The sequence below is a fragment of the Oryza brachyantha genome, chromosome 5 (genome assembly GCF_000231095.2).
Source record: "Oryza brachyantha chromosome 5, ObraRS2, whole genome shotgun sequence".
Lineage (NCBI taxonomy): Eukaryota > Viridiplantae > Streptophyta > Magnoliopsida > Poales > Poaceae > Oryza > Oryza brachyantha.
The window spans coordinates 10,984,013-11,005,239 of record NC_023167.2 but is presented as its reverse complement, the minus strand read 5'-3'; the positions used below and the strand labels follow the sequence as shown (position 1 = coordinate 11,005,239).

At 37.5% G+C, this 21,227-nt stretch overlaps 3 protein-coding genes across 4 annotated transcripts; 1 reads left to right on the top strand and 2 right to left on the bottom strand.

The window, feature by feature from the left end:
• Positions 1–1,063: 1,063 nt before the first annotated feature.
• LOC102714016 (glutathione S-transferase T3-like) lies at positions 1,064–2,846 on the top strand. Its single transcript, XM_040523962.1, has 3 exons — positions 1,064–1,235; positions 1,771–1,772; positions 2,094–2,846. Exons 1-3 carry the CDS (start codon positions 1,064–1,066, stop codon positions 2,844–2,846), a joined length of 927 nt encoding a protein of 308 aa, XP_040379896.1.
• A 2,821-nt stretch (positions 2,847–5,667) lies between these two features.
• Positions 5,668–10,834, bottom strand: LOC102703120 (beta-glucosidase 20-like). 2 transcript variants are annotated; one of them, XM_006654249.3, is made up of 13 exons: positions 10,469–10,834; positions 10,254–10,317; positions 9,275–9,333; positions 9,102–9,177; positions 8,902–8,973; positions 8,582–8,669; positions 8,230–8,488; positions 7,975–8,090; positions 6,998–7,218; positions 6,870–6,898; positions 6,698–6,797; positions 6,485–6,572; positions 5,668–6,305 (listed from the first exon to the last, which is right to left on the bottom strand). In XM_006654249.3, exons 1-13 carry the CDS (start codon positions 10,625–10,627, stop codon positions 6,023–6,025), a joined length of 1,614 nt encoding a protein of 537 aa, XP_006654312.1. In that variant the 5' UTR covers positions 10,628–10,834; the 3' UTR covers positions 5,668–6,022. The 2 variants fall into 2 exon arrangements, with proteins under 2 accessions (XP_006654312.1, XP_040379761.1); XM_040523827.1 differs by having other exon boundaries at positions 10,465–10,549.
• A 441-nt stretch (positions 10,835–11,275) lies between these two features.
• Positions 11,276–18,679, bottom strand: LOC102713742 (beta-glucosidase 20-like). Its single transcript, XM_006655176.1, has 14 exons — positions 18,536–18,679; positions 18,052–18,115; positions 17,330–17,388; positions 15,975–16,050; positions 15,803–15,874; positions 15,493–15,580; positions 15,105–15,363; positions 13,725–13,840; positions 12,882–13,102; positions 12,536–12,564; positions 12,346–12,445; positions 12,166–12,223; positions 11,679–12,091; positions 11,276–11,430 (listed from the first exon to the last, which is right to left on the bottom strand). The coding sequence occupies exons 1-14, from the start codon at positions 18,677–18,679 to the stop codon at positions 11,276–11,278; spliced, it is 1,854 nt and encodes a 617-aa protein (XP_006655239.1).
• Positions 18,680–21,227: the final 2,548 nt, after the last annotated feature.

The following is a 21,227-nucleotide window of genomic DNA, read 5'->3' as shown; positions in this document are numbered from 1 at the left end:
CCTCTCCCCGACGAACGCGGCCTCTGGTGTGGCTGCTCGTTGGGAAGCAAACGCATTTCTAACAAGAAAGGGCTTTGCCGTTGCCCAAGAGGCCGCCGTTGAACTGAGTCGCGATACTTTCCCTATGTTGCCGCACACGATAGAGGTGGGACGGAGCCCGGCCGGCCAATTTTGGTGGACCGGACATTCCAAATATAAGAATAATATAAAAATAGATACATCCTGTCTTATTTGGCTTCCAAACCATACAAATATAAAAATAGAATGATTTTGACTTGTCCTAGCTAAACCTTGGGCCACCCTGCAGGGGCAGTTCTGATTAGTTGGGCTTCGGCCTACTACTGATAGCCCGCAAACAAAAATGAGCGTTGTAATCACCTATAACCTCCGTCCCAAAATAAACGAGTTTCTAAGTTTTTCTATAAAATTTTTGACTCTTTGTCTTATTTGAATTTTTTAAAGATTAATATTTTTATTGTTATCACATGATAAAACATAACTAGTACTTTACATGTGACTATTTTTTTTAACTTTTTCATAAATTTTTCAAATAAAACGGATGGTCAAATGGCAAACTTAGAAAACTCAGAAATGTTTTTTTGGGAACGGAGTAGTATAATTTATGGACACAGCTAAGGCCTCCTCCAGCAGTCGACGATATCGACCAATTACATCGGATTTTTGATGATGTGGAGCTGAGAGAAGGGAATAAATCCTCCAGCTAGCGACTATTTCTTCGCTAATCGCGAACAAAAAACAAGGACGCTAAGAATCGGCATTATCGTCAACAATATCTTTTGCTCTATCGATAACAGATCCGATGCGCCTCCCTTCCCAGATCATTGACGCATCGTCTCTCTCCCATCCCGGATGCGCGCGCCAATTCCCCGGCAAATCCTCTCTCACGCCTTGTCTACGCGTCAATTTCTCTCCTGCCATCCCTCGGGTGACTGCGCTCTCCCTTCTATTTTTCCCCTTTGTTTTCACCCTGCTCGATGGATCCCGTTCCTCACTGATTGCTAGGGCTATTGACGAAGGCGGCAGAAACTTAGCCATTCTATGCATGGACGATGCACGCTACAAGATGAGCCGCAGGTCTAGGCGAGAAGTATCGCCGCCACCGCCGCCGGCGGCGGCAGCAGCGGCTGCAGATGTTGTTGGGTGTTTTGACAGTAGCATTGCTGCCTCCGTTCAGATTGATGGTGCCATGGATGTGCCTCCGGAAGCCCAAGCAGGTAAATATGGTGTGGATTGGAATGCAGTCAAATGAAATTTCACTAATCAATATGCTGTGCTGATGTTTTCCTGTGGTGCCATGGCTATCTGCATGTGTTTAGAGTAAACTAATGATGTCTTCTCTGTTCTGCAGCATGGACGAATGGACCCATGCCAAAAACCAATTCGTTTGGTTATGCATCATCACCAGATTGGTGGGAAACTAACTCATTTGACAAGTATTCAATCTTTCTAGCATGTTAATCATATCCCGATATAAGTCCAGAAAGATATATTAAAATTGGGAAATAGTTTCTGAATTGTTCGTGAAAAAAATTAGTGAATTATTCTATACAATTTTTTGTTGCATAGTACAGTTGGATATAGTTTACTTGGTAGTGATCACCATGACAACCGTCTATATTTATTTTGAAAATTACAATGAGATCAATAAACCTCTATTGTAATAAGAAGCTCAATTTTATTCTGTGTCAAGAAGCCCAATGTTTTTTTTAATCTTTGCTTACAGTCATGATCTTGTCCTCTATTTTTCAGTGGTATGGACTTGCGCCAATTCCTAGGTTATTTTCAAATTGGTCAGCAACCATTCATTCCACCACATCCAAATGTTTTATTCCCACCACCATGGCCACCTACAGCACCAACGACCAATTCAGGCATATCGAAGTCAAATTTCAAAACTGTCACTAACGTAGACGATAGCGATGATGTTAGAACTGCAAAGCGTCTCCCCTATGAAATAGATGAGGACTCATGACTGGTAAGTAAAATTCTAACTATTGGTAGGGACTAAATAATTTTATTTTATAACATTACTAATACATGATGTTAATTCTATTCTTATATTTAATCTGAAGGTGAGTGCATGGTTGTACCACTCAAATGACCCGATCAATGGAAATTGCAAGAGAAATGAGAGTTACTGGGCAGATGTGATTGAACTATACAATAGCACTACACCTATCAATCGTAAAAGAGAAGTAAAGCATCTCAAAGATCGATGGCAAAGAATTAAAAGAACAGTTGCATATTTCTGTGCCTCTTGGGCAAAGGCCACCTCAATTTATCCTAGTGGATATTCAGAAGACCAGCTAAAAGATATAGCACTTAAATTTTATTCGGATGACTATCCTAAAGAAGGTCCATTCACACTTCTGCATTGTTGGAAGATTCTTCGTGATGAACCCAAATGGCATTCAATCTTGAAGGAGCCTGATAAGTCAAACAAAAGGAGTTTGGATGATGGAGACACAGTAAGACTAGAAGATATTGGAGAAAAGGAACGTCCAATGGGGATGAATGAAGCTAAAAAACAGCGAAACAGCAAAGGAAAATTCAAAGATGATGACCCTAGTTTACATGAAGATATGAAGAAGTACATGGATATTCAAGTTGCAGCTAGCAAAAGACATGAAGAATTTATAGAGACCCAACAACGTATTTCTGATGCAAAAGTTGAGGCAGTAAGGCTTAGGAGGGAGTCTGTTTTGTTAGAATCATATCAAAAATTGTTGACCATGGACACCAGTCAAATGGCTGATGATATGAAAGCTGAGCACGTGATAGGCTTGAAGATTTTGAAGGACAAGCTACTAGGCAACACTAACTAAGGTACCTGCAATTTTTTTCTGGCATCTATTTATTGTTTTTGCAATATTTGCTGGTCAACATGAAATTAAATGCATTGTAATCTGCCAGTCAATATGTAATTAATAATGCATTGTAATCTGCTAATCAACATGAAATTAAATATGCATTGCAATCTGCCATGCATTGTAATCTGCCATGCATTGTAAATTGTTGACCATGGACACTATATATGTTGTCCATTCCTACATTCTTTCTCCTGTATCCCTTCAGTTCTTTCCCCTATGTTCCTTCTATCCAGTCTAGCGAAATAATATCCCCCATATTCCTTTTTTCTAGTCTAGCAAAACATACCTGCAAACATGTCGGATGAGTCCGATGATTCCATAGACCCAACTGAGATTTACACTCCAGATATGTTCATGGCCGAGCAGAGGGTCCTAAACTCTTTTGCCGGCCGAATCGATGCAAATATTATTGCCAAATTTGATGAAGGTCCATCTAGGCGTATAAGTGGTCCAAGAAAGTACATCAATAGAAACCGTGAAGGAGCTCATGAGCAACTTGTGGCTGATTATTTTGCTGAAGATCCTCTCTACTCGGATGCAACTCGTAGCAGCGCTTAGTCCTAACCAGCGACACATGTGCCCTTGCCAAAAATGGTACCGTACACGGCGGATGCACTCGCAACAATTTAAATGCTCCAAAACGCGACATACAATTTAAATGCTTCAAATACAGTTTTCTCTTAAATTACTCATCAGATCGACGATTCGATTACACTATTGTGTTCGTAACAATTAAATCTTTATAACAAGATCTCACATGACATATTTTGATAAAAAATTACAAATTACTTTTATAATATATGTGATTTCATTAAGTTATATTTTAAACATGTAAAAATAAATTTAATACAACATAAAAGTAATTACATATATTATAGAAGTAACTTAAAACAAAAAAAAGTAACTTGTCATGACATTGACATTAGAATTAAATCTGTTGTGGGGTAACTATGTTGATTAAATCTAATTTTTAAATAGACATGTTTTTACCCGTGTAATAGATTTTTTTAATGTCATAACAAGTTAATTTACTTTTATTGTAAGTTACTTCTTACATTTAATATAACATAAAAGTAATTTACATATATTATAGAAGTTACATCCCATGCATTAAATTTGCATCCCTCAAAATATCAAAATTATATCTCCACAATACTAAAAGTTACATCCCTAATAAAAAGATATTAAAAGTTACATCCCTCAATGTTGAAGTTGTACCCCGCCAATATTGAAAATACATCCCTATAGCACTAAAGTTACATCCCCATGACACCTAACTTATAACCGAACATTGCCCAAAAAAGTTATATCTGAATAACACTAAAGTTACATCACCTTTTAAGTTGCATCCCCATAATATGAAAATTACATCTGAATAACACTGAAGTTATATCCCTAATGTTGATGTTTCGTCCCCGCAACATTGAGGTTATATCTCGACAACACTAAAAAAATTACATCACCATGGCACTGGAGTGACATCCGGACAACACTAAAAAGTTACATCCAAGTAATATTGAAGTTATATCCCCAAAGCATTGAAGTTACATAAAAAAATAACATTGAAGTTACATCAAGGAGCTTCTTTAAAACCGGAGATACCGCAACTTGCAATCCAGCCAGCACCACCTCCGCCATAGAGCAAGTCAAGGTTACCTGCTAACCACATATAAGTTACTTTCCAAACAAATTAAATTACTTTTCAATCTCAATTCAAAAAGTAACACTGCTACAAATCAAAATAAGCTTAAAGTTAAAGAAACAACATCTCCTCTATGTTCAAAGTGACTTCCTAACCATGTGTAAGATCAAATGAGTAGTTTAAGAGAAAATTATATTTGAAGCATAGGTGGTTCCAATTTGCTTGATGGACTAGTAGGATATTTTTAGTAAAGTAAGGCACTTGTGAATCGGATATCTTTGTGTGGAATTGGATGGTCGATCAATGCGCTCTAGTTAAGTCTATCGAGTGTGGGATTTACTTCTAATGTCATGACAAGTTACTTTTCTTTTGCTTTAAGTTACTTGTATAATATATGTAAATTACATTTATGTTATATTAAATTATTTTTATATGTCTAAAATGTAACTTAATTAAATCTAAAAGTAATTTAGATATATTATAAAAGTAATTTATATTTTTTTATCAAAATATAATCATGTGATATCTTGTTATAAAGATTTAATTGTTACAAACACAACGGTGTAATCGGATCGTGGATCGGATGAGTAGTTTAAGAGAAAATTGCATTTAAAACATATGTGATTTTAATTTCCTTGGTGGACTAGTAGTATACTTATAGGACATTTGATATTTTAGCTATCGCTTGATAAAACTATGGAGTGCGTGCGCACTGATTAGATTTTACTATAGTTTATGGGTAAAGCTGTTATATTTTTTTATTATTAGCGGTTTAAAAGCCAAAGTTAGAATATAAATTACGTTGAAAAGAGAAAAAAAACTCTAAAATCAGGTTTCAAATATCAAATTTAAAAGATTCCCATATTTGTCCATTTTTTTTTCTTAATAGACTTGAGAAATTTGCCACTCTCTAGCACCAGCAATTGATGATTCGCCACTCATGAGATTATGGTGTATAGAATCAACCTTCTCACATGTTATTGAAATATTTTTTTAGACAGTAGAATTCGTTCCGACATTTGCTCCAATGAAACTACAACCAATTATTATAGAGATTTTAGGATAAGCGACCACTAATTACAAAATCACAACTTTCTTAGAAACAAGAAAACTATTTAGAATGCAACCTGAAAGAGAAAACATGGTATTGAAACATATGGTTGAAATTTATCACAGCGAGTAGCCAACCAACAATCATCCCTGTTTTTATTTGTTATTAATTATCAATGAAACTTTGTGGACACCACTCTACACCGAAAACAATATTGCAGTATGAACTCTGAGTAGTTTGCACTTTGCAGGTATAGTACACTTTTACAATTTCCAACTCTGAACACCGGAAGACACATCACCATATCAGGATTGTTCATCCAGGAGCAAGGGGTGGATCCAACATGAGGGCTAGGGGATCTCCAACCCGCTACATGCTGAATCCCCTTAAAAAATAGGGGGGAGCGAAAAGGGGAAACCAGCCCTCACCCTTTGTATCTTAGAATCTGCCACTAGCAGAATAGGATGGTTTGGGTATTGGCAGCACTAAAAGTTGAGCATGAGAACCTGCAGAGACAGCAAGGCCATCGTCCACCCTGATGACAGCATTGTTCTTGAGGAAGTCCAGGTACCATCTGGCAGAGCGTCTCGGCTGCCTTCTCCGTTCTTCGCTGCCGAAATCGACGGCGACGAGGCCATAATGCAGCTCGTTGTAGCCGCCAAATAACTCGTACAGATCCATGAATGACCACACGGAGTATCCCTTCACATTCACGCCGTTCCTGCACGCGATCCGATCGATCGATCGATCGATCTTGGTTAGTCATTCTCACTAGGATGCATCTGTGAGTGAAATCTTGTGATTATGTGCAGATTTAATTTGCAGCTAACAGTACTTAATGGAGGCCATATTAGACTAGAGATAGAGTTAGAATCAGTGGAACATATAATTCTGAAGCACCTGATGGCTCTCAGTGTGGCTGCTATGTGTTGTTCCAAGTAGCTAATCCTCTCCACATCATCCAGGGTTCCATCTAATGCTCCCTTCCCTGATGCAATGCCAGGTGATTGATTAATGGACAGAGTGAGAGCTGGAACTAGAACCTCTGAACTTTGTAGTTGGCAATGGAGACCATGTGTCACTGGTACTGCAGATTATTGAAGGACTGCCTACCATTTTCCTGGATATAAATTGGCAAATTTCCATAGTTTTCTCGAATATATTCAAGTGCATTCTCTAGCCCCTGAGGATCTTCTGTGCTTCCTGGTTCAAACTGTTTCAAGAGCAAAAACCATATTTCAGAGTCTTTGCATGTTTCGAAAGATTCAATAGTTTAAAAATATACCACTGAAGTAGGTGTGTCATTCTTGGTGACTGTCAGAGAAAAAAACATGCAGAAAACGAGTAAACTTCATAGACTTCAAATATATATGCATAATAAAAGGATGCATATCCATAAGAATTATTTTCAACCTCTGAACAGAGCAGAAATGTCGGCAGTCAAGTCCTGTAACGGTGTTTTTATTGTGTTGTCGTTATTGTTGGAGTAAACTGAGGTATAATGATTCAACCCAATGAAGTCGAATGCGTTCGTAACCAGCTCAGATTCATTGTTAGAGAAGAACGGAAGGCGGGAACCAGCGGCCTTCTTGATTGTATCTGGGTAATCTCCGAACACCAAAGGATGCAAGATCCTGCAAATTTTGATTATGTTTTGTAGTGTGTCATGATTCAGAATCAACTTCGAGGATGCACTGTTGTTTCCAAAAGAAAATAAAGGATGCAGTGACAAACAAATCTGGAAGAAACTTTTTACTATGAAAGTAGCATGTCCTTTACTTATTATTGGTTGGATTCTATCATATTCTTACTTCTTAACAAAGAGTTAACTTGAAATTGTATCTCTCCATTGAACTGTTTTAGATAATGGAGTGAATATAGGTTTTCAAATGATGCTTCTTTGATGCCAAACCCAAAATATATTTGTATGAGTGCACCACAAATCATAACTGGGAAACAGTTTTTAGCACACGGGTGTATGTACACCCGTGTACTTGCATGCCATCTAAATAGTCATAAAAAAATAAAAAAAATTGACAAGATAGATTAATATGAGTTATATCACTCCACAAACATGCAAGTTTAAATTTAACTTCTACAAGTTGTAGCAAAAATAACAAAGAAAACTGAAACTAAGTATACGCATATTCATAATTGTTTTTGTTATTTTTGCTACAACTTGTAGAAGTTGAATTTAAACTTGCATGTTTGTGGAGTGATATAATTCATATTAAATTATCTTGTCAAATTTTTTCATATTTTTTAATGACTATTTAAATAACATGCAAGCAACGAGTGTATGTATACCTGTGTGCTAAAAACTTCTTCCATCATAACTGCATTGAACTGAGTAATCTGAGGACTGCATATAGTAACACACTGAGAAATACCAGCCATAAATGAACTGCTTTGCTCTTTCAGTAGCGCCTACATCTTCAACAGAATATGTGAGGGGATAGAGCCACATGGAGTACATATTTATGCCAATAATGCCCTTCTGTGCAGCCTGAGACAGTGAAACATAAGACATAGCAATAAGCTTCATTTTCTTGGCTCCACAAAAAAACAATTAAGAGCATATATATAGGCCTTTCATGAAAGTATTCAGAAGATGCAGACAATATCAAGTGATGATGCACACTCACCTGGTACTTCTCCCTGTAAAGTCTGACAGCTGAAGCATGAGCTAGCAGGGAATGGTGCATAAACAAGTATGGCTCAACTGTGGAATTTCCACCTGTGCAATTGCTGCTGCCATATGGATATGAGCAGCGGTTAGGAGGAAGAATCCCTATGTCATAGCAGCTTTGAGCCATGATATTTGGCTCAAGCACAGTTGTCCAATGTGCAACCCTGTCACCAAACTCACGGAAGCAAACATCGGCATATGCTGTGAAGTCATCACTGCAACATAAATGAATTATGAATGGTAGTTTAAGCCAATTTTCTAATGACTCCTTTGGCTCATGATGATGAGAATTACTGCTTAGTTCTTACACGACTTTGGGGCTAATCCATCCTCCATACTCATCTTGAAGGCTCTGTGGAAGGTCCAGATGGTACAGGGCAACCTGTATCTGAATACCTATTCAAGAATTTAGGACAAGAGAAACTAACCTCAGAGTTAACCAGGTCATCATTTGTATTAAGAAGATCTCTGCTGAGTAGTTGTTTGTGGCATATTGAACAATAGTTTACACTACTGACTGGAAATTAGTTTCAATCTGAGACTACTATTCCTCAGAATTGGGGAATTATTATATATGCAAGTCAAGATAGGCCAAAAGGACAGGAGAGGAGAATCAAGGTGCGATTACCTGCTTTCACTAGCTCATTTATCACATTGTTGTAAAACTGCAACCCTTTTGGATTAACCGCTCCTCTCCCATCTAGTTTGTGCAAAGTTAAAATCAGAATATATATGGACAATTTAACAAATAGCATACTCGAACAAGATATCATCGTCACTAATTATTATCCGGTACGAAGATTGGAAGCCTGATATGTAGTTCCCTACTAGGAATAAGTCTTGACCAAGAAATGGTGAGTCTATAAGCTTCCAGGCCTGTCTCACTCATTAGCTTGACATCTTCCTGCATAGAACCGACACAGAATTTCTCAGACCACTGAAACATTATAGATAATTAAACTGGCATTCGATCATTTTATCTCTAATTGGCAAAAGCGTACCTTGTACTTATGGTAGCCATCACATGCCACATCACCTGTTCCGTCTTCTGGATGCGTCCCTGATGCAGCAGAGCAGGAGTCAGATTGACAGAGATATGTTAAAAAAAAACCATATATTTCAAGAACAAATTCTTTTCTGGCATCACCATGTTAAATTATGTCTCCGTTGCACATCTATTTTCGTACCAAGCTATGACCAGCTTTTTTATCATCCTTCATTTCAAGTAACTGAATATATCAAAAATTTTAGTTCAAGAGCTTTTTTAACATCTTTAAAAAATACCTCAAGGTACCACACTTTTTAGTATAAAAAGTGTGGTACCTTGAGATACATTGTATCTTGAGTTATCAAAAATTTATACTAAAATTCTTGGTACCTTAAGATACTTTTCAAGAATGGTAAAATAACCCTTTGTATAAATTTTTGGTATTTTAAGGTACAATGTGTCTCAAGATACCATACTTTTTACACTACAAATGATGGTACCGTGAGGTACTTCTTCGATAATGACAAAAAAAACTCAATTATGACAGGAGCACTACAGCTGCCGTTGAGCTATCCGGAAAATTAAAAACTGGATTTGAGACGCTAGTAGTCGGTAGTTGGTACTACATCCTTTTCACATCATAATAATTTCTTTCACATCATAATAATTTCTAATATTAACTAGATTTATATAAATACTAATGACTCGATCAACAGAATCTATCTCTAGCCAAAAAGTTTTTCCATATGAAATGGGGCGAGTAGTAGTTGAAATAGCTGAAGTTTTCCCCTTTCTCTAAGCTGAATCCTACAGCGTCCAAACTAGCATAGCAAATACACAATGACTAGTATCATATCATCTTGTGTTAAAAAAAAAATTGGTATTCTGTTATTGCAACAAGTACCAGTCAGAAAGCAACTATAGGCAGCAAGGCAAATCCAAGTTGCAACTAGTAGCAGTGGTAGTTAGGAGTTAGAGAGAGAGAGAGAGACCTGAATGAGTGTAAGTGTCCCAGATGCTAGTGCTCCTCCCATCCTCTGCAGCTGCACCCTCATACTGCAACATCAACCAAAAACCAAACAAAACCAAACATGCATTATGCGTGTCAAATCTCAGTTCATGCTCTGAATCCTCTGCAGGCAATAAGATCAAAGCGACAAAAACTCAGAAAATTACACAAGAGTATACTGTGTGTATACCTACCTACCTGATAAGCCGCAGTCGCAGTTCCAAACGCGAAGCCGTCGGGGAAGTCCTTCCGCGTGAACTGCAGCGGCCTCACGCCATGAGCAAGCAGCAGCAGCAGCAGCGGCGGCGGCGGCCATGGCGAGAGGAAGAGGAGCAGCGGACGGCGCCTCCTCTCCATTGCGGGTCTCTCTCTCTCTCTCTCTCCGGCCGGCCGGCTTCTTGTTTTCCTCTTCTCTGCAGAAACCTCGCCGAACACGAGAGCTTCTTGTATCGAGTTGATTTGATTACGACGTAACTCGTGTTCGGCGAGGACGAAAATTGAGTCAACGGGATGATACGATCCACACCGACCTCCGAATTTCTTATTGTTGTGCAGACAGATAAAGATTGCAGGGAATTGCTAGCATATGTTTCATGAGGCGTTGGCGCATTTAAGAATTCGAGTAGTGATGTGGTAGTTGGGAGCTACACCGCTCGATACGCCGACATGAATACGGATACGCGATACGGCGATACGACGTTTTTCTCTAAACATCGATACGAGGATACACGAATATATATATACATACATAAAATAAATTAAAAATACAATAATTTTGAATGTGGAATTAGACAAAAAAATTTGGTAGCACAACTGCACAATAGCTTCAAGGCATCATTCACCAAATCACCGATGCACAAATCAGTACTAAATAATCTCAGCAAGTCAACAATGCATAAATAAGTCTATGACTTTAATTCAATTCAATAAGTAGATAGCAAGACTGATAAATTAAATGTTCATTTCATCCATAGGAACCGAAGTGGATGAAGGCCCGTCATCGCCTTATATGTCGAATGCACGAAGATCTTTTAAAACTCTCTCAATGTTAGGCTCATCAAGTGACAGTTCAGCATGCCGAGGAAAATCAGCACCACCATCAAACAAGTCATAGCTATCTCCTCCAACATCCCACATTGTTGCAACATTGAAAGGAATACCTACAGACCAAATGCACACATATAATTAGTTGGAAGTCATAAAAAAAAAAAGATAATGTTAGAATTGAAAAAACATGCTATATATATATATATATATATATATATATATATATATATATATATATTTTCTAACCTGCTGTACGTATAGAACATCCTCGCAATCAAAGCATCAAGCTTGGCACGAACATCCAAAGTGAAGCTTGACTCAATAGCTGAAACAACCCTTTTCTTTCCCCCTCTACTCACACTCTCTGTTGGCAATGGGATGTTATTAGGCAAGTTTCTTGCAGAGATTGCTTCAGCTTTAGCCATTTCATCTTCAAGTTGCCCTAGTATATCCACTGTCACCTTCTTACATGTAGCCACACCAATTGTTCCTATTTTCAAGAGATGTGCTTTAACTCTTGAGTAACTTCCATGGATAACTTGGTTACTAAACCTGCATCTGAACCTTGCATTCCCTCCTTGATCTTTCCCTGTCTTTTCTAGCAACTCAACATACCTCCACAAGGGCTTCTTTTCATCATCATTGGGTGGAATCACACGAACAACATTCAAAATGCTCCTTGCCTGCCCTCCCAATCTTCCCATTGTTGAACTACTCCTACTAGTATTACCAGTATGACTGCTAGCACTACCACTAGCATTCATGCTATTACTTCTAGAATCCATTTAATCTATCAAAGAAGATAACAATATACTGAGAAATAGTTAATTAAAACATGTTGATCAAACTTGGAGGGGGATTCTGGCCAAAACACTAACAGGCAGGTTCCATCTGGTGCTCCACTACCTGATGCAATGCCAAGAGAAACTCAGGGCCAAATGTAAGGTAGAAATCATATTTCTTAACCTTAAAGTTAACACCGGAGACTATGTATGCGGGTGCTACAGATTAATACTGAAGGAACTGACCGTTTTCCTGGATATAGATAGGCAGATTTCCGTAGTTCTCTCGAATATATTCAAGAGCATGCTCTAACCCCAGAGGATCTACTAAGGTTCCGGGAACAAACTGTTTCAAGATCAACAAGCTAAACAGTTTTACAGTCTGCAGATGTTAGGATTAGTTCATTAGTTTTCAGAGAGTACTATCAGTCATCACCTCTGGACTAGGTGTGTCGTTCTTGGTGTCTGCCAAAATAAACAAAACTATGAGTGTACTCCATAAAGCTAACGGGAGATTGTTTGGTCAAAAGGCCAAACAATATATTTACAAATAAAAAATAATTTAGAAATAAAATTTTGCTAAAAAAGAATTTATGAATAAAAATTTTATACACATGTTTTTAGCGATCTAGAAGTCAATGCTGAAAAATAAACTATAATAATAAAAAAAACCAAAAATCAACTCTAAATTTAAGAATAAAAATTTAAATTTTGGCTTATACACGTAAGTAGAACTGGAAAGACAAGGGTATAACTTAAGCACATCCATGCGAATTTCCAACCTCTGAACAGAGTAGCAATGTCGGCAGTCAAGTCCTGTAACGGTGCCTTGACCGTGTTATCATTGTTACTCGTGTAAACTGAGGTGTAGTGATTCAACCCAATGAAGTCGAAAGCGTTCTTAACCAGCTCAGATTCGTAGCTAGAGAAGAACGGAAGACGAGAACCGGCGGCCTTCTTCATGGCCTCTGGGTAATCTCCGAACACCAAAGGATTCAAGATCCTGTAAATTTGGTTAGCTTTTGTTGCGTCAGGATCTAGAGTTTTATAATTTAATGGATCATATTCGCTTATAGTACCACAACAACTACTGGGTGGTAGAATATATATATATATATATATATATATATATATTGCCAGTAGTAGAACTCTAAATCAAATGTCGAGATTTGTCCATCGATGATAATACTGATAGTAGAATACTATCCGTAGAGAGTACTATAGTCAAACACTTATTTTTGTTAATTCATTGGATTGGATATATCTATACTACCATATCAATAACTGACAATAGAATATTTTTCTACTAGTAGTAGAACTCTAAATAAATGAGATTCTTCTAGGTAGAATAGAGAGTATCGTAGTCAAGCTCTAAAAGTAGAGTTCATTGAAGGCTAATACCAAACTACAACCAAGTCTAGAGCACAGAGGGAACACAAGACATAACTTTGTTCAAGATAGTAGCAATTATTACTTTTACCGCTTTATAGTTATCTTTATCATATTTTCCATATTTCTACTATTAACAGATAATTAAGTTGAACCGGAAATTGCATAGGCACAGTAAACTGAAGAATGCACATAGTAATACAATCCGATAAATATTATATAAAACAGGACAATACCAGCCATAAATAAACTGCTTTGTTCTTTCAGTAGCACCAATATCTTCAGCTGAATTTGTGAATGGGTAAAACCACATGGAGTATATATTTATACCGATAATGCCTTTCTGTGCAACCTGAAACAATGAAACTGAAAGTACATTAATAAAACTGAGCCCTTTTATGGCACTCTATCTTACCTCTAGATGGGAGAGAGAAGTAAGGCTGATCTTGATCCTTGATTGTATATTGTCTATTTTACTTAGGCCCTATTTTCCCAAAAACTTTTCCCAAAAACATCACATCAAATCTTTGGACATCTAAATGAAGCATTAAATCTACATGAACACTAAAACTAATTACACAATTACGGAGGAAATCGTGAAACAAATCTTTTGAGTCTAATTAGGACATGATTAGCCATAAGTGCTACAGTAACCAATATGTGCTAATGATGGATTAATTAGACTCAAAAGATTCGTCTCGCGGTTTCTAGGCGGAATCTGAAATTTGTTTTGTAATTAGACTACGTTTAATACTCTAAATGTATGTCTAAACATTTGATGTAATGTTTTTGCAAACTTTTTTTGCAAACTAAACAAGGCCTTAAAAATGTTTTGGCTCTTTCCATTAATAAATGACAGCAAAAAGTAATAGTAGTGATGCACATAATTATCCTTCCAATTATGACATGAACATGTTAGGTTTGTCAAAGAAGGCAAACCTACCCAAATATTAGGCTCACATGTATACATTTTCACTTTTATAATCGAATTTCAACATAATTGGTGAAAGTTTATGATATTCAACATAAATTCAATATGACTGCTGAACATATGAAAATGAAATGTTTGTATCTTGATGTTTCAAACAGCTACATGAAACAAGAATTAGATATAACTAAAAAGTTTGAAATTGTTTCAAATCTTCCACGACAAGATGAAAGTACAAATACTCTTTAATCTGGTTTTAGTCATTTTCATTTCTATTTTACTAGGAGAATTTTCTTGTATTAGCAATGAATTCTTATATTGCTACAAGGAAACATTGCTCCTTTCGTTATCCTAACATAATGATTAATAAATGGCATCTTACCTCCTAGGAGGTAAGAGTAATATTGACCCCTGAATCATTGCATGATAGATGGTTCAGAACATTATTGGTGTACCATAAAATTCCAATAGAAGTACTGAACAACATACAGAACATTCAAGAGGATATTAAGAAGAAGAGGATATTCAAGAGAACATTCAAGATTACGGTCCCCACCTTTGGCCTGTTTAGCCTAGGGCGTCTGTGTTTCAAACTCTTCCCTACTAATATATTGACGTGCAAATCTTTTGCGCGTTCGAGAAAAAAAAGAAGAAGAGAAAAATTTTTCAGAGTATGATGCACACTCGCCTGGTACTTCTCCCTGTAAAGCTTAACAGCTGAAGCATGAGCTAGCAGGGCATGGTGCATAAACAAGTACGGCTCAACCGTGGAGTCTCCAGGCGTGCAGTTGCTGCTGCCGGATGGATACGAGCAGCGGTTGGGCGGCAGGATCCCAACGTCGTAGCAAGCCTGGGCCATGGCGTTCGGCTCAAGCACGGTGGTCCAATGCGCAACCCTGTCGCCGAACTCTCTGAAGCACGCACCGGCGTATGCTGCGAAGTCCTCGCTGCAACGCAGCACACAGGTTTCAGAGAATTGTAAAGCTTTGTGAGGATGATCAACTCCTGATGACCTTGCTATTAAATATCGTCCATGGTGGTTGGGAAATTAGTGGTATCTGATTAGTGATTCTTACACAAATTTGGGGCTAATCCACCCTCCATACTCATCCTGAAGGCTCTGAGGAAGGTCCATGTGGTACAGGACGACATGTATCTGAATACCTGTTCATGAATTAGGAGCAGATACATAGGCTAATCTGAGAGGTTACTATGTACGTACAGTCATCATTATTACTATGAAGATCTCTGCTGCTGCTACATGCATATTAGTTTCAGACTGAGGCTTCTTTTTTTTTTTTGATTCAGGATTGGGCAAGTATATATCCAAGTCAAGATAGGTCAAAAATTGATAGGAGAATCATGCCACATGCATGGTATACTTACCTGCTTTCACCAGCTCATTTATCATACTGTTGTAAAATTGCAATCCCTTTGGATTAACCGCTCCTCTTCCAGCTAGATTGTTCAGACTTACAATTAGTACATGTGTGCAGAAGATAACGTCGTCACTAATGATTCGCTATTGAAATAGAAACTTGGTAAGTAGTTGCCATACTAGGAATGAGTCTTGACCAAGAAATGGTGAACCTGTAAGCCTCCAGGCCTATTTGACCCATTAGCTTGACATCTTCCTACAAAATATGCGTCGTGAACAGAGGCTTAAGAAAATCATAGCTGATTAAACTGTCATATGTTCTTTTTGTCTCTAATCAGAAAACCATACCCAGTGAATATGTCACATGGGCGCCATGAGATTTTTTTCCTATAGTTCAACTAAATGGAGTAGATTTTATTTTATAGTAAAACTTGGTTTTATTTTATTGAACTACAATTAACCCTAAATTATCCGTGGGCCAACATGTACCTATTCCTTGCGCCAACTCCCTTCCAAACGCTCACCGCATTCACTCTCTTCCCCTCCCTAATTGAACTGGGAATCAAGGAGCAGGGGGAGAAATTGAATCGGCTTACAAATTAGTACAAAATTTTCCAGTTTCCCAAACCCTAATCCATTCTGACTCTTAAATCATTAGTGTTAGCTCGGAAATGTCGCCTGTATTGGCATGGCATCATCGGTTGAAGTCCTAAAGGCTGAAGTTATCATAGGCACAATTTCAGGTGCACAGTTACATTCGCGGTTTTGCCGCTTAGAATTTTAGTTGGGAGTCATCCAATTGGTCTTATTACTAATTACTTATAGTGTAATCTATTCTTTCTATATTCCTATGTAATCTTAGCCACTAGCTATAAAGTTCAACGTGTAAACATATCATTAAAAATACTACGTAAGTTCAACATGCAAATATATTGTTGAGTTATGTATCTCAGTAATATGTATATATTGAGGGACTAAAGTGTAAAGGAAAAAATATATATATAAAGAGAAGAGGGGGACACTAGGTCGGTGAAGAAGACCCCAGAAATTTCCCCATTGTCCCCTACCCTCCTAGCCATCCATTCTCTAATCCCTAGTCTCCCAAGTCTAAATACTCCAAAAATTACAACAAATGTCATCAGTCACTGGCAAGTATTACATGTAAAACTCAAGCAACCATGGTACATCATCTCTAATTTATTAGATTCTAAAGAATAATATATGTAAGCGTGTCATGATATCAATTTCATAATACATCAACGTATATTCATCTATCATTTCAACATATTTAACATGTACCCATTCATGTATCTAGTATATTTATTTATCATTTCAATGTACATATATCTCAGAGCAAAGCACGGGGCGTTATCTAGTAATATCTAAAAGTCATTTTATAAAGACACTGCAAAGGTTAGTTTAGTTGGTCTCTACTTGTTTTACAAATTACGAAGATACACTTGTAAGCTAGCATAATTCGCAGAATATATATAGCTGCCCCCACTCATTTATGTCCTTGGTTCACCCCTGCATACCTTGTACTTATGGTAGCCATCAGAAGCCACATCACCCGTTCCATCCTCTGGATGCCTCCCTGGTTCAGCAGACCACAAGTAAAATTAGCATCTTATTTTTTTTACGACAATGGAAGTAATTTCACATGTCAAATTGACATATATATGAAGTAAACATACATATCTAAAGAACATTTTTCTGAGTATAGCATTAATAAAATTCGCTCAATTTATCATGTACATCTCCCTAAAAAAACTTAGTCGAGCTATTGGAAAAGAAAATGGATTTTACATTATAGTCAAAGTAACTATTTTCCCCTTTATGCCGGCTGAATCTTGTGATCTTCAAACTAGCATGTAAAATCCATTTTACTTTTTAGATAGCTTGATTAAATTTTTTAGAGATATATACATGATCAATTAAGCGAATTTTGTTAATGCTGCAGTACATAAGTAGGCAGAAAAAAATGTTTTTAAAATGTATATTTACTTCCTGTCTGTGTCAATTTGATACGTGAAGTTACCCATTTTTTATTATGCTAGTTGACATTACAGTCGAAGTAACTAATTGTTTCCCCTTTCTACCAGCTTAATCTTGTGAAATTCAACTTAACATGATGAAAAATTGGTCTCTACTTAATGCAACTTGTATTAGTTAGGATGCAATTTGGCAACAGGCCGATCCAAATTAATTGAGTTGTTTCGAAAATCCAAATTCAGAGAGGATAGGAGAGAGAGAGAACCTGAATGTGTGTAAGTGTCCCAGATGCTGGGCCTCCTCCCATCCTCAGCAGCTGCACCCTCATACTGCAACATCAAACACATACTACGTATATCGGAAGCATGAGCAAACTGCCCAAGAGCAGACATTCGGGATCACCCTCCCATATACCCATTTAGTTCCAAAATATAAGTATTTATACGATTCAAAATTTATAACGCAATGTAAGTATTTCTGAACACCGATTCTAATCAAAAACATTTCCCGATCAACAACCTGACTAAACAACCAAGTATGAATGTTTTTCTTTTGAGCTTTTTTACCATCCTTGAAAAAGTATCTCAATGTACCATACTTTTTAGGGTAAAAAGGGTGATACTTTGAGGTACTTTGTACCTTGGGTATCAAAAATTTATACTAAAAATTTTTGGTACCTTGATGTATTTTTCAAGGATGATAAAAAAACTCTTATATTTTAGAACGAAGCGAGCCCCATGCAGTGTTACCTGGTAAGCCGCAGTCCCGGCTCCAAACACGAAACCATCGGGGAAGTCGTCCCGCGTGAACTGCAGCGAGCTCACGCCATGAACAAGAAGAAGAAGCAGCAGCAGCCATGGCGACAAGAAGAGCAGCAGAGGACGCCTTCCCATGGCGGCGTATTGGCGTGCGTCTCTAACGAAATCCGAATGCGTTGTTGCACGTCGGCTGCTGCTTCTTCTTCATCTTCGTCTTAGTCTTGGCATTTACGGACTTTGATGGACAGACCAGGTTCTCTCCTCTTTACCTTAATTCAAATAAAAATCGCGTGCTCCGCGAGGACAAATTTTGAGTCAAATGGGATGATATGGACGTCTTGCCGATTTCTTAGTTGCCCTTGTTGGACAGGCTGATCCTGATCGGGCAATTGAAAAAAAATTCTTTTTTTAGAAAAATTTGAACCAACTCAGGAGATAATTGTTTGGCTAAAAAACCAAACGACATATTTACAAACGAAAGATAGTTTGTGAATTAAAAATTTATATGCGTGTTCTTAGTGATCTAAATCCTAGATAAAAAAATAAACTGTAATAAAAATTCTCAAAATCAACTTTAAATTTAAAGTTAAAAACTTAAAGTTTCACATATAAAGATAAAAAACGTCAGAGTTCTTGCTAGGACGGGATGGAACCGGATGCAGTAACAGTGAGTTCTCTGAATGGTTGGTTACAAACTTACGACCAAATCTGGAAGAGTCTTTAGTGTGGTTACAAACTAGCATTGTCTCTTTTTTTTTTCTATTTTACTCGTGATTTGTTGGATTCTATCATATTTTACTCTTTTCAAAGAGCTAACTTAGAAATTTCATAGCTAAAGGAATCTGTTCACATGATGGATGAGGGCATATTATTTTTTATTTTACTGGTATTTTTTTTAAAAAAAATGATGCGTGTTTGGTTGTTCTGTAATAAACACAAACGATAATTGGCTGAGTGCACCACGAGAATAATTAATCTCATAGGATATGCTCTCAGCTCTAGATTGGTTCAAATGACAGCATATACTAACCCTTCAATACTATCTATCCCAAGAATAAAATAGGTTATCCAGAAGATGAGTTAAGGTCTGCCTGACAATAATACGCCAACAAAATTAATTGGTAGAAGCTGTCCAGACACTATATTACTACACCAAACACACACACATATATTTTATACTACACCCAGGGCATAGTATAGCTAAAACGTACGCCTCAACCCTTTCCACAGTGCAAATTACTCGGACTAATTTGTTTACTAAATAAAGTTGCAATTTATTTATTACAAGAAAGGAAAAAGAGAAGCAACCATATGTGCGAGAGTAATTTTTTATGTCTAGATTAATACTCTGTAAGTTATTTATCTACTAAAAGCGTCGAGAAATTTATTTACCGAGAGAACGAGAGACAGTGAGAGAAACCATATAGTAGAATGAACAGAAAAATCAGAAAATATGCAGTTGCGCACTCTATTAAAAGAGCAATTTTACTATCCTTAGTAGATACCAAGAGTTACCACTGTTTTCTATATAAAATTTGGTACTTATAGTACCTTGGATGGGAAAAAAGCTTAAGGATAGGAAAAAAGCTCCTATTAAAAACACTCACAGGGTGTGCTTTAGCGCATCCGTAAGAAATTAGAAGCTAACGTGCCTTGGATTCACATTATAGACGTCTTCTATTTTCTGGGCCTGAAACACTGGGGTGAATGGACTTTTCACAGAAATACTCACATTGAACCAAGAGGCCAGTGAAATAATTACAGAAAACTTCACTCTTTTGTACTGTCACGTGCAAAACTTTTTACACAAGTACTCACATTACATGTATTGAGGCTGCCTAGTGCTTAGCAGAGTTATTCTTGTGTCATCTTTGATTAGGTGTTGATTTCTTTTTTCAGGTTTTGGTGATGCGCATCAGGTTTATAATATATGGTTGTTTGAAGTTTTCAGGGAAATATTCCTTTGAAGACATTTTATTGTTCTGTGTGGGCATGTTTTTATGGTATGCAGGCACTAAGAATCATGAAATCAACGATTGAAGCTTTATATGGTCTTCCTTTAGATATTCATACTTCGTTTTGTATCAGCCTATCAGACTTACGATATATTGAAAGTATAAGCACATACTGATTTAATCTATCACATAAATAAATCATGATATTGTAAAGCGAAAGCATGGCAACACATGGATCAACCAACATGAACAGATCTGATCTAAACATGTATGCGAAACAACTACACACGAATAGATTAAACAGATGCAGTACTAGATTAAACATAATTGACCTGTACCGAAGGTTGTTCTGAGGAGGATTGTGAGCAGCACGAACGACTCGCGGCGTAGAATGTTGACGACGGCGAGGCGCGACCGATCGACGGGAAAGACGAGCCATCGTTGACGAACAGCGAGCAGTCGCGCAGAGCGCTCCCCAAAAACCTTATTCGCCCTCTCCCGGTACAGGACTTCACGAGGGCGACGGTTCCGGAGACCTGCTCTCCCGATCGCTAGTGCACGCCGGCGAAGGGGATGGAGTAGACGACAGTGGTGGCGTAGCACAGAGGAAAGACAAACCCTAGATTGTTTTTTCACATACGTTGCAACGAGGTAGCGGTCCGGTATTTATAGGACGTGTGATCAGCACGCCTACCATATCGTAACCGAACCAGATAAGCCGCGCGTAA

Coding starts and splice junctions, on each gene's coding strand:
- LOC102714016 (XM_040523962.1), top strand. CDS start 1,064: ATGGACGATGCACGCTACAAGATGAGCCGCAGGTCTAGGCGAGAAGTA.
- LOC102703120 (XM_006654249.3), bottom strand. CDS start 10,627: ATGGAGAGGAGGCGCCGTCCGCTGCTCCTCTTCCTCTCGCCATGGCCG. Junction 9,178..9,274: donor ATGGCTACCATAAGTACAAG/GTACGCTTTTGC, acceptor GGTTCTATGCAG/GAAGATGTCAAGCTAATGAG. Junction 6,899..6,997: donor CATTTCTGCTCTGTTCAGAG/GTTGAAAATAAT, acceptor TTTCTCTGACAG/TCACCAAGAATGACACACCT.
- LOC102713742 (XM_006655176.1), bottom strand. CDS start 18,679: ATGGGAAGGCGTCCTCTGCTGCTCTTCTTGTCGCCATGGCTGCTGCTG. Junction 15,364..15,492: donor TGGATTAGCCCCAAATTTGT/GTAAGAATCACT, acceptor GCTGCGTTGCAG/CGAGGACTTCGCAGCATACG. Junction 11,431..11,678: donor CATCCCATTGCCAACAGAGA/GTGTGAGTAGAG, acceptor TTTGGTCTGTAG/GTATTCCTTTCAATGTTGCA.